Here is a 13,041-nt window from a genome sequence, read left to right as displayed (position 1 = left end):
CTCTCTTTTCTCTCTCTCCCTTCAAACTCATGCATATGTGCTATCTCTCTCTCTCTCAAAATAAATAAAGCTTTAAAAAAGCAATACTAAATAAATAAATATATACAGAATAGAGGAATATATTATTAGTTATGTATTTATATTAAATGTATTATATGTAATGTATATTAATATGTAATTATATAATATATATGTATACGTATATGCATACAGTTTATATATGTGGGTACACATACAATGTGTATGCATGTATATGGTATGTGTATACATGTACATAAGATAGATTTATAATACCTTAGTGCAATTTTCTCTTCAATTTTACCCTAGCTATTAGCTGGACTTCCCTTTTCTTTTAAGAGATATAGGCTTTGACTTCCCCAACACTTCCATAGCTTTTGAAAGTCTGAAGACCTCCCAAGAGTTTTTCTAATACTCAGGCACACTTTTTTTTTAAAAGACACACTTTTTTTTTTTTAAATCTCCACCTGGGTGGCTTAGTCGGTTGGGCGTCTGACTTCAGCTTGGGTTATGATCTCGCAGTTTGTGGTTGGAGCCCTGCATCAGGCTCTGTGTTGACAGCTAAGAGCCTGGAGCCTGTTTCAGATTTTGTGTCTCCCTCTCTCTCTGCTCTCCCCCCCCTCGTGCTCTGTTTCTCTCTGTCTCAATAATAAATAAACATTAAAATTTTTTTAAAAATATAACATGCAAACAAAAACCACAAGTATCTTAACATCCAGCATGATGAATCTTCACCTGCTATTTTTTATGCAGTGTGCAGTTTCTGCCTGGGGCCCAAAAGTATTCCTCGAGCACTACCTGAGACCACCTCTTCCTGTCTGCACCCCAAGGGAGGCCACTCTGTGACTCACAACAGCCCAGATTACTTCTTCTAGGCACACTCCCCTGTGCTTCTGTGTACTTACTCCATCCACCCTTACAATCATCCTGTGAAAACACACTATTATCACCACCATCTTAAAGATGAGGAAACTGAGGAGCATCGTGTTGACGTTATTTGCAAGGTCAAACTGCTATTAAAGAGCAGAGCAGGGATCTAATCCACAAACTATAGTTCCAGAGTCACTTTCTTCAACTGAATATTGTGGCCACTGGATCAACAGTTGAAACCAATGGAGTCGGATGTGTCAGGAACTAACCATTTACCTCGACAGCACTTTGCAGGTGGTTTTGCACTTACTCTGAGTTCACATTTTCTAAATTGCATCTGGGAGCCCTGTTGGGAGACATGAATCTTGGAGAAGTGGAGGGACTTGCCGAAGGGTAAGGAGCAGAGTCAGATTTGAGTATAGTGTGAACTAGGAACAAAGGACAGGAAGAACCTGGGGACAGGAGAGTCACGGGAGCTGCAGCAAGTGGTGCCAAGCTCAAGTGAAGTCTCAGCTTTTCCATGCCTTCCAGACTCCTTGGGGAAGCCTGGGGTCTTGACTGCAGTCTTACTGGGGGGCATATGCCTGGGAACCAGGCAGCCTCTGTAGGAAAAAAGAGTCAGTTAGGGGGAAGAATGAATCCCCGAGCCTCTCTGTGAATCTGGGACTCCATTGGGGTGACTTGTAGGCACTTGCTCCATCCTGATCTAGAACAACCTTGGGAGAGGGAACCATGGCATCCACCCAGTGCTTCAGACACACAATTTCACACAAGGTAGATATCTTGGGTGAATTTATATGTCAAAAAAAGGTATACGTGTGTAAATCTCAGGCTGTTCCCTCACTTCCAAAAGGAAGTCTTTTTGATAGAAACAAAATGGTCTTAGTTTCAACTCTTTAATCACACATGAGACATTCCAAAGAATTTCCACCCACAACTTTAGGTAGGGTTGAAATGACATATCTCTGTCTGTACAGAGCACAGGATGTCTGGGAGTTTCAGGGTCCACTAATTTGCTGGATTTCACAATATTTCATCTTACACTGCTATCAGAAAAATGCTGAGCACATACCTACAATGTGTTTGCTTTCCTTATGTACTATTTTCATGTATTTTATAATATGCAAATATTCCACAAAATATTATGCATGTTACAAAACTTACACTGTATGCTACTAATAATTTTTTTTGAGTTTATTTATTTATTCTGGGGGGAGGTGAGAGGCAGAGAGAGGAAGAGAAAGAATCTCAAGCAGGCTCCGCACTGTCAGTACAGAGCCCAGTGCGGGGCTCAAGCTCATGAACTGTGAGATCATGACCTGAGCCAAAATCAAGAGTCAGATTGAGCTACCCAGGTCCCCCTTAATAAACATTTTTAAAGAATATGTAATCTGTGATAAAACTTTTGCCATTATATTTTTGTTATTATTAAACGGGTATAACATTCACCCTCCCAAAAATACCACAATTGAATAATATGAAAAGTAATATTAACATTAACAATAATGAAAGGAATGTGATTGAAAATAAGTCGTTTTTTTCCAAATAGGCCTCATGCCCAGCATGGAGCCCAAAATGGACTTAACCAACTGAGCCACCCCAAGAGCCCTGAAAATAAGTCTTTTTATAACACTGTGGTTTGATACTTTATAATACACTGAGTTGATAGTCTGGACCTAAGTACAATGTATTTCTCCATATTTTAATGGTTATTATAAAATCTGTAGGCACAAAAATCATGATAACTTGATTTGAATGGCTATCAAGAAAACCTCTCCAATATGCAAAGATATAAACCAAGGAAGATAATTGTTGGCTGATTATATTTTCTCTAGTTTTTTTCTAGGTTATAGTATTTTCATGTTGCCAAGAGATATAGCCTTCCTTTTGAGATTTACTTCCTCCTGATGTCCCATTTTTGTGGTATTCCCTCTGAAGAGCTAGACAGAAAATGTTTGTAGTTACTGACATGTGGATTCACCATTTTTTCCCCATCACCTACCCATACCCAAAATTCACACCAACAGGTGGGTGATGTCTGGAGACTTTTCCTTTGAAGAAAGTCACATGACCCCTTCATCTGATGAGAGAACACCGGTCACTTTTTATTGATATAAGACACCCAACTGGCGAATGATTGAATAAAAGGACAATTATTAGGTTTATGCCAGAATAAGAGTTTATTAGGAATAAGGGACTCTTACTGTAGTATCTCCAAAGACCAAAAGAGTGACAAGGAAGATTTTTTTCCAATTGTGTTCAGTTTTGTAGCCTGCCCATCAACTATATCATCCTTTCATGTAATTATCTTGAAATCCCATTTAGATAAGTATTTGTTCAAGCATAACTTGTTACACAAGTATGTCATTGGGATAATAGACATTGCACGATCTTGTTGTAGATTTCTCTATGTGCTCAGAAGATGGAATGAGCTGGTACAGACTTTGCTGTCTAAAAGATCAAGCCAGGCAATTCAGTAGAAGGTAGAGTTGGACACTTTGTCCAAACTGTGGTCACCCCAGGAGATGCTTGCATAAAGTAGAGTTGAGATGTGACTTTGGAGCCCTTCTCCTGCTGGCACCAGGGCCTTTAGCGCACAAAGGTGTTGCAAGGCCCGCACCGAGCACGTTGGACACAAGAATTGGTGACGCAAGGCCCAATGGATTTGTCACATGCATTGGTTGTGGCACATGGGTTGCAGGGGAGCCTGGAGATGGAAAGCCATGGGGACAAATTAGAGGGAAATGAGCTGAAGAGATAGGATGATATTAAATGCACTTTGTGTAAGAATATAGCACTTCTTCAGACTGCCTCCAACCAAAAGCTTGAAACTGTAAATTTGTTTCCATCAAGATGATTTCTCATTCCCGCAACAACCTCATGCACCCCCAAGGGAAATAGTACTAGCTTCCCACTCACTTGCAATCCTCGCTCTCCAGCAGGCCCCGGTACGTGTTGATCTCGCACTCCAGCCGGGCCCGCACGTCCAGCAGCACCTGGTACTCCTGGTTCTGCCGCTCCAGGTCACTCCTGATCTCAGCCAGCTGGGACTCCACGTTGGTGATCATGCACTGCACCTGGGCCAGCTGGGAGCTGTAGCGCGCCTCGGTCTCCGTCAGCGTGTTCTCCAGGGAGTCCCTCTGTGTGGGGAACATACAGAATGTCACAGAGCTGCTTCTCAAGGGACATCTCCATGGAGTTCCAGAGAAGTCACAGGCTTCACGAGGTAAGGAGAGGATGGACAACCCTGAACAACACCCACCAGGTTGTGCTGGGCCTGCAGCTCGATTTCCAGGGCGTTGACCGTGCGTCTCAGCTCGATGATCTCTGCCTGGCAGGACTGCAGCTGCTCTGCGCTGGACACCACCTGCTTGTTCAGCTCCTCGGTCTGAAACAGCACAGGGGACAAGACAGGGTCACACCCTGCCTCAAGGGCCCCAAGAGGCCGAGGGTCCCGGGCGGCTGTGTGCTGAGATGCCCACCTGGGTGGTGAACCATTCCTCCACGTCCCTGCGGTTGGTCTCCACCAGGGCCTCATACTGACTCCTGGTCTCATTGAGCACACGGTTCAGGTCCACGGTGGGGGCCGCATCCACCTCCACATTGAGGCGGTCTCCAAGCTGGCAGCGCAAGGTGTTGACTTCCTGAGGGAGAAAGGAGAAGGTAGAAAGAATCACAAAGGGTTCTGGTGCTCTTCTGAGAGAGCAGGTCAGCTTGTGATCATTCTTCAGCTTTCAGCAGCTCTGTGCCATCAGATCCTCTCATAACTGGGTTCTGAAATCAGTATATAATCTGTGTATTCCACTTTGCAAAGTGCTTTCACATCTAGGGCCTCTTTCCACCCCTATATTCAGGGTACACCTCCTCATTTAAAGCAGCGATTCAGCCTCCGAGCTGAGATGTGAGAGACCACCATGTACACTGAGGACCCCAAGCTGCCAGGTCAGTGTTTTTGTTCATATACCACACAGCCTCTTAGGTTTGATTCTTAACCATGGATAATAAAAAGGATAGAGTCCTGCTAAAGAGGAAATAAAGAATGCTTACTTCAAAATCTGCCATCAGGGGTGGAATATACCTAACTGGTGATTTGTCAATTCTATCAACCTAGATTCTGATGAAGGAAATAAGTATCCATTCATTTCCCTGCTATCTCTTCACAGAGCCAACATAGCTTGGTACTTGGGCTTAGGTGGATATCAGGCTTGAATTGAGGGCCATCTCTACCACTTACTATGTAACTTTCAGGAGCTTCTAGGAGCCTCAAGCTCTCCATGTATAAAATGAGAATGACCTCTGGAGTTCTAAAACACTTAGCACAATGTTTGGCACACAATAAGCTCTTGATTAATATTAACCATCACTATTTATATTGTTCTGGTATTTAAGGTTTGCACAAAAATGTCTTTTTTATCATGCAACTGACCAAGAAGTGACAGTGAACATTTTGCTCATCGTTTCCTCCAGACAACACTGACTAGCAGAGAAAGCTCTGGAGGCAAAGGAGGAAAGGAGGCTGTGTTTCCAGCTGAGGCCTCTCTCTGCTGGGTGGCCATCCTGGCCTCTGCAGTTGCTTAATGGGGAACTGGGACATAAGATCTCTGCAGCCCCGTGTTCACCAGCCTGGGATCGGAGGAGGTTGTGTGCACTGCCTGATTGCTGGTCTTTCCTCATTACTAGGCTTGCCAAATTCCTTCACTCTCACTCCTACCTCTGGCAGAAACAGCCTACTCTCATGTCACAGGTTTTCAATTGCTCATTCTCTACAAATCCCTTTTTGTTTGGAGGACAGATTCCTCAGCGAGTCGAGCCTCTCCCATACCCCACAGCAGTTAGAAACAGGCCTCGGCGAGTTTCAGCCTGTTGCTCTTTGGGGAACCTCACCTGCTCATGGTTCTGCTTGAGGCTCAGCAGCTCCTCCTTCAGGGACTCCACCTGGGCCTCCAGGTCAGCCTTGCACAGGGTCAGCTCATCCAGGATCCTGCGCAGGCCATTGATGTCCGACTCCACCAGCTGCCGCAAGCCCAGCTCCGTCTCATACCTGTGGTACAGGGGCATTAGGGAACCCCTGGGTGAGAACAGGCCTGGTCCTGACTGTATTTGGTTCAGTCTGTCAGATAACTGGAAATTTGGGGCTTATGGTTTCTATTGGCTTCTCTCTCATTCAGGTTTTTAACACTGAGCAGTAGCTCCTAGAGGAAAATGCTCTGGTAAATTTTTTTCCCTGTTTTTTCATTAATAAAGAGCCTATAGATTTAGTGGGGCTAAAAGTCCATAAACGGTGAGATTTCCAAAATTAATACACTTCTCACATTCTCCCAATTACATTCTGTGCATAGTAGAGCAATGGCGCGGGGGGACTTCTATCCTAGATTGGAGGGATGTCACCTTGCAGAGGAGGAGGGGTCTGAATCCGGAGATGAGAGCTCTGAGCTCTGCTGGGCAGTGGCTCTGTGGCTCCTGGGGGAAATGTCTAGGGGAAAAGCTTTGTCAGCATTGAAGACAGGCTAAGGGGAAAGAGAAGAGAGAAGACACCCCATTTGTCCACTCACTTGGTTCTGAAGTCATCTGAGGCCAGCTTGGCATTGTCAATCTGCACCACCAGCCTGGCATTCTCTGCCTTGCTGCACAAGATCTAGAAGACCCAAAACAATCTAGGATGAGCTTGGTTATTTTTAACCAACAGCAATTCCTGCTAATTCACTTACATGGAAGGAACAGAATGAGAAATCACACTGGATCTTATATAAGATTATTACATGCTGTCCATGCCCAATAGGTGCTAAGTAAATATTTGAAAAATCAAATTTTAAAAAATACTGAAATGTGTGAGAAAAGTATTAGTAGCTAAGTAATCCTTTTCTTTTCTAATAAGCAATACTGAAAGTCTGATAATAATAATAACTAACATTTTTTTTTAGATGGAGAGAGAGAGAGAACACGAGTCAGGGAGGAACAGAGAGGAGGGGACAGAGGATCTGAAGCAGGATCTGTGCTGACAGCAGAGAGCCCTGACGCAGGGCTCAAACTCACAAGCCATGAGATCATGACCTGAGCCAAAGTCGGACACTCAACTGACTGAGCCACCTAGGTGCCCTTAACATTTATTTTTAAAACCCTCCATAAATCTGGCATTGTTCTAGGAACCAAAGATACAAAAATGAGTCAACACTGGATCCCACCCTCAAGAAACATCCAGTCCAGTGGGGAAAATGAATATGTAACTGGGCATTGGAGGGACTGGGTCAGGGAAGCAGCCATATCCTCCCAGACATCCTGGATGGCTTAGCACTATTTCCTCCTAGGGGAGGTTCCCACTCTTTCTGATTTTAGCTAACCATGTTATGCCTTCACTGGACACAGAACACTAGGAGAAGTCCAGAAACATCCAGGTCAGGAAAATAATTAGGATAATTAAGTACCCAGAAGAAGACAGCAGCAAGAAGTCAGAGTAGTCAAAAGTCCAAATGAGGGAGAGAGAAAATGGTCCAATTCTTACAAAAGTTTCTGCTTCCTCAGCTTCTTTCTTGGGCTCCTGCTTTTCTCTTACCTCAGGGTAATAAATCTGGAGCTTGGCAAATGCACAGAAGCATTTGGAGGCAGCTTTTAATTACAGCTTATTTATGCAAAGTGCAGCTACCTTCATATAGACTTGCACTATGCAAATATCCAGACCTAACAGTCTTGGGCCTCCTATTAAATAGGCCCTCAAGAAAACAAAATGGGGGCCCCTGGGTGGCTTAGTCGGTTAAGCGTCCGACTTTCGCTTAGGTCATGATCTCGCGGTTCGTGGGTTCGAGCCCCGCGTCGGGCTCTGTGCTGACTGCCAGCTCAGAGCCTGGAGCCTGTTTCGGTCTGTGACTCCCTCTCTCTCTGACCCTCCCCTGCCCACGCTGTCTCTCTCTCTCTCCTAGAAATAAAACATTAAAAAAAAAAAAAAAGAAAGAAAGAAAAGAAAACAACATGGAAAAGCTGGACATCAACTGAGAACTGGTATCATTTCTTAATCAGACCTCAGATTCTCTCTCTACAACTTCCGGCTGGAGGCCGTGTGGTGCCCACCCCCTCACCTTCTGCTGGAGCTCCTCGATGGTCCGGAAGTAGGACTGGTAGCTGGGGCACACGAAGGGCACCTGCTGCTGGCACCACTCCCGGATGCGGCTCTCCAGCTCCGCGTTCTCCCGCTCCAGCTGGCGCACCTTCTCCAGGTAGCTGGCCAGGCGGTCGTTCAGGAACTGCATGGTCTCCTTCTCGCTGCCATTGAAGGACCCCTCGCAGAGCCAGCCGCAGCTGCCCACATTGGCGGGGATGTTGCAGGCCCCGGGCAGGGTGCAGGTGTGGCAGCTGGGGGGCACGCAGGGCCGAGAGGAGCAGGTGGAGCGGCAGCTCAGGTTGGGAAGGCAGCAGTTGTAAGGCATGGTGCTGGAGGGAGCAAGACGCCTGGCTGAACACAGAGTCCAAGTTCTCCAAGCCACAGAGCTGTGGGTCTCCTTCCCCTGGGGAGCATTTATACCCCTTCCACAGAGGGTGTGGACATGGAAGGCAGCTCTTTTTTTCTTATTCATTTGGTCATTGTCAAAAGCCCTTCCCCCTGGTTTGTTATGTTTCCTCAGAAGAGTCCCTCACCTCATAAAAGACTTTACTTGGGCTTCTCGCTAAGTCAGGACTCCTCTGCCGTGCTGTGCTTCAATGAAGTATGAGCTTCATAGAGTGGCTTCAAAGAGCTAGACTCATGAATGCCTTGGGCTTCATTAGTGGGGTNCAGGTACACTATTGCTGCTTTGCCTCCTGGCTTGATGGCCCTGACTCCTTGGTGAGCCCCCGACTCTTCTTGCTAAGATGGGAAATCACAGTTCTTGCTGTGTACCTTTTGCCGGATCAAATTTCCAAATGCCAAATGCCAGATTCATGGTTCTCAGAAAGACGAATGGATCCCTTCTGGAATAGTTACAACAGCCTGGCTCCCAGTGGCTCTGTTTCCTGATATGGCAGAAATTTCTATGATAATGTTAATCAACCAAATAACAGTCACCAGGATGACAGTATGTCCAGGGCACTGTTAGGAATAGAAGGTAGACCCAAGTTGTCAGAAGGAGCTCAAACTTGTTGAGCACCTGTGCAGGCTAACCTTGGTGCTAGAGCCTTTTCACAAACATGATCTCATTCATGCCTCACCATGACCGTTCAAGGTACATGATATTATTCTTATTTTACAGATGGGTCAATGGAGGCATAGAGGGTAGGAGGTTATATGTTGTGAAGCCAGGATTCCAACACAGAGAACAATGATCTCTGTTCATCACCCCACGATGCTTAAATACAAATGAACTATCTCCTTCCCTAACTTTTGCAGACAGATAATTTATTCCTCCTCTGTGAGCTCTCATCTCACTTTAAGCATGGCAGTGCACAACTTCTGTTCTCATATATCTCAGTATCTGAGTTCCCTGAAGGCAGGAGCAGAGTCTAATCCCCTGAATCCTCAGCAATAAGAGCATGGAACTCAGTGGACACTCAGTGCATGAGGAATGAACATAGAATAATGTAAGGCAGGAGATGGTAAGTGGTAAGTGAGAGATTGAGGAAATGGGCAAGAGGGCACCACCAGGATGGGAAGTTCACAGGACCATATATGTACTGGGGCGTAAGGCTTCTTAGACACAGAGGAGAAACATGGGCCTTGCAGGTTGAAGAATGGTGTGCACACACAACAGGCAAGAGAGCCTAAGACATGGTCAGTGAGACTAGTGGCTGGGATAGAAGAGGTGTGTAGGGAGGTTGTAGAAAACAAAGCTGTATGGAGAGGCCAGTGCCATATGGTAGTTCTCTATGGCAAAGCTAAGGAGCTTAGACTGTCCTGAAGGGAGATGCTATAGGAAATTTTTAGCAAACATTTATCTGTTTTAGCAAAATGAAGGTAAGGCTGGAGGCAGAGGGGCCAGCAAGGAGGTGATCCCAGTAGTGCAGGCCAGCAGTGAGGAGGGGCTGAGTTTAGGTGTCTGCAGAGGAAGTATAAAAGAAGAAATGATGTAAGAATCATTTTCAAAGAAGAAATTTTTTTTAACCAGCATTTAGAAAGGTGAGATATGGGAGAGAATCAAGAATGAAACCAAAATTTGGCAAGTGAAGTATTTGGGAGAAATACAGACTGTTTTGCTCATCAAGGATGAGCTATCCCACTTCCTTTAACAGACATTTAACTGAGCCCTTCATGTGCCAAGAACAGAGCCAGGCACTGTAGATGCAACAGTGAGCAAGAGAGGCAAACCTTCAACCTGGTGGAGAATGCACACCAGCCAGGTGCAGGATACAGCTGCTACAGGGCAAGCCCCAGTGGCTATAGGAATGTGCACCAAGGGACCTTACCAGACTGAGTGGAGGTCTAGAAGGCTTTCTGGAGGAAGTGTACATTGTATCTGGGCATGCTTCCCATTTTTCACACAAAAGCTTATATAGGAAATGATAACACTTTATGGTTCACTGGGGCAGTAACTGGGCTGCCTTGATCAACCACCCCAAGGATTCAGAGCATCAGTACCATGGACCCCTCCAACTCATTCACCTCAGTAAGGTTGGGAAGTTCTGCAACAGAGGAACCAAGAGAAGCTCAATATGCACCATGTAAGTCAGGGAGTGATAGATGAGGGTGGAGGAGAAGTAAACTCTTCCCATCATCTCATGCTGCTTAAATATAAATGACCTAGCTCTTTCCCTAACTTCTTCTGACAGATTATTTCTTCCTCCTCTGTAAGATCTCATCTCACCTTGATCACATGGCATTGTCATGACTTACATGCTTCTCTCTCTCTCTATTTGAGTTCCTTGAAGGCATGAAAAGACTTTCATATGAAGTACCTTGTATACCTCCTCGAGGAGCTTGTGCTTCATCAGGAGGTCAATGGGAAGCCATTGAAGGTCCTAAGGAGAACAGTGATAATAGTTTCATTCTTGATCAGCTACATTTGAAGGAATGGTGGAATCTATACAGGAAAATGTTCATAAGGTCCTTGGAGTAGCAGAGCTAGAATTCATGGCTGTTATGATCCTAGTGCTGATATGAGAGCTGGAAAAATGAGCCAAGGGAGAATGAACAAGGAGAAGAACAACAAGGGTCTAAGGACCAAAGTTTGGGGATTCTCCAACCAAAGAGCAGGAGAAGGAAAAAGAATCAGAAAGAAATGGAGAAATGGTGAGAGAAAATGAAGAGAGCCAGTTCATGGCATCAGAGAAGGCTAGGGAGGAGAGCTTCAAAGTGGTGGTGAAGATCAAAAGTGTCAAATCAAGAGTGGCAAAGGGACCCTATAAGATCAGAACCATGGAGAGGGTCTTGGATACATTGACCAACAAGTTGCCAGGACCTTTCCATGGTCACATAGGTGTGCTTACTGTATACAGTACCTGTGTTCTTGAAGTAACCTCCACACTGAACTTTGGGCAATTGAGATTTTAAATACCAAGAGTTGAGATGTCCATTGTTTAAAGAAGTCCTGCCACAGTCAGTTTGTACACCTGATTATAAAGCTTGTGAGCTTTGGTCTTACAAATATAGACTTTCTACAATAATTAGAGTGTGCTTTAAGTAGTTTAAAGATGTCAAGCTTGTTTGAATTTGATGAGTCATAATAGTTGGTGATTTAGGAACATCTACCCAAGAAGCACAAGCAATCAGAAATGCCCATGCATATAACACAATTTCTGCTTTTTTTCAAGGCATGAGATGAGACTTATTTGGTATCTTAAAGAGAAGCTATGAGGAAAGAATTCAGTTGTGTGCCTAGATGCATTGTCTGGGGAGGAGAAGGGCCCCTTACTGTTGTTCTAACAGAAGACAGAGACAGATGCTCACAGCAAGAGTCCAAGATTCAAATACAGCTGCAGATCCAAAAACAGTCAGGTTTGATTTTGGCTCTTCTGTTCCTCCCTTCTACTTCCTAATGTAAATTCCAAATGCTAAAATTGCCAGAGAGGGAGAAAATCTTGGAACAAGAGTGATATCAGGGATCATCATGATCATCTTATCCAAGCCTCTCATTCTATAAATGAGGAAACTGAAGCTCAGAATGGAGAAATGGCTTACTTAGGATCATATAATTAGAAGCCAAATCTGCTATTTACCACTGCATTCCCACCCCCCATCAGCAGACTGCGGAAATGTTGAATAATTTCACAACTAATATGATATGTCAACTACTTAGGAGCAGATATCAAAGACAAAAAGAAAAAAAAAAAACAGAAAAAACCCACTTTTTACCCATAGATATGCCATATTGAAGAAGAATAAAAGGTGAATATGGAAATGATAGAATTCAGTGATACTAAGGTTCCTTATTGCCATTCTGATTTCAATCATTATTTCTAAATTGATGATTTTGTTCCAATAGTTTGGAACAACTTAGATATAATTATATCCCATCAGTTGGAACAACTTTGAACCACAAATAGTGACCCTACTCAACAACAATATATTTACCCAAAGCAAAGTACACACACATAGTCATAACAAAATTAAAAATTATATGATTTTAACAATGAGGACGATTGAGAGATAAAAAGAATCACACTTATAATGATGACACTAGATGCTTTTAAATGGTAGGATTATGAATGCTTCCCCCGCCCTTCTCCGTACTTTTTATTCTCTCCAAAATTTTTGAAAACATTTCTATTCCTCCTACACAAGCAAAAGGAATAAAGTTTACATTAAAAAATCCAAAAGGAAATTATTATAAGTGCTCTAAAGAAGCAAAGAGTTGTAAAAAGACCTGAATAAGTCTCCTATTCCAATATAATCACTAAATTACACTTGAGCTTGTTGTTCTGGAAATAAAGGCTTTGTCATGATTGGCACTGTCACCCTTGTGATAACTGCTGACCTTGCCAATTCTGAAGGGGAGCTACTAGGAAGTGAGGAAAGGACACCAAGCTTCCTATGGTATCAAACAACCTGCAGTTCATAAAGTGACTGAGGTGTGGGTATGAGCTTCAGGCAAAGAGAATGCCAAGAGGAACAACCCCTGGGGGCGCCTGGGTGGCTTAGTCGGTTAAGCGTCCGACTTTCGCTTAGGTCATGATCTCACGGTTCGTGGGTTCGAGCCCCGCGTCGGGCTCTGTGCTGACTGCCAGCTCAGAGCCTGGAGCCTGTTTCAGTCTGTG

General features: G+C 44.3%; 1 protein-coding gene across 1 annotated transcript; it reads right to left on the bottom strand.

The window, feature by feature from the left end:
• Nucleotides 1-3,477: 3,477 nt before the first annotated feature.
• On the bottom strand, nucleotides 3,478-8,343 carry LOC144243957 (keratin, type I cuticular Ha3-I). The gene is made up of 7 exons (XM_077779111.1): nucleotides 7,959-8,343; nucleotides 6,441-6,523; nucleotides 5,773-5,929; nucleotides 4,371-4,532; nucleotides 4,151-4,276; nucleotides 3,808-4,028; nucleotides 3,478-3,595 (listed from the first exon to the last, which is right to left on the bottom strand). The coding sequence occupies exons 1-7, from the start codon at nucleotides 8,304-8,306 to the stop codon at nucleotides 3,478-3,480; spliced, it is 1,215 nt and encodes a 404-aa protein (XP_077635237.1). The 5' UTR covers nucleotides 8,307-8,343.
• Between the last annotated feature and the right edge of the window lie 4,698 nt (nucleotides 8,344-13,041).

The sequence above is a fragment of the Crocuta crocuta genome, unplaced genomic scaffold (assembly GCF_008692635.1).
Source record: "Crocuta crocuta isolate KB4526 unplaced genomic scaffold, BGI_CrCroc_1.0 scaffold68, whole genome shotgun sequence".
In the NCBI taxonomy this organism is placed as follows: Eukaryota; Metazoa; Chordata; class Mammalia; order Carnivora; family Hyaenidae; genus Crocuta; species Crocuta crocuta.
This window is presented reverse-complemented; position numbering and strand designations above follow the sequence as displayed.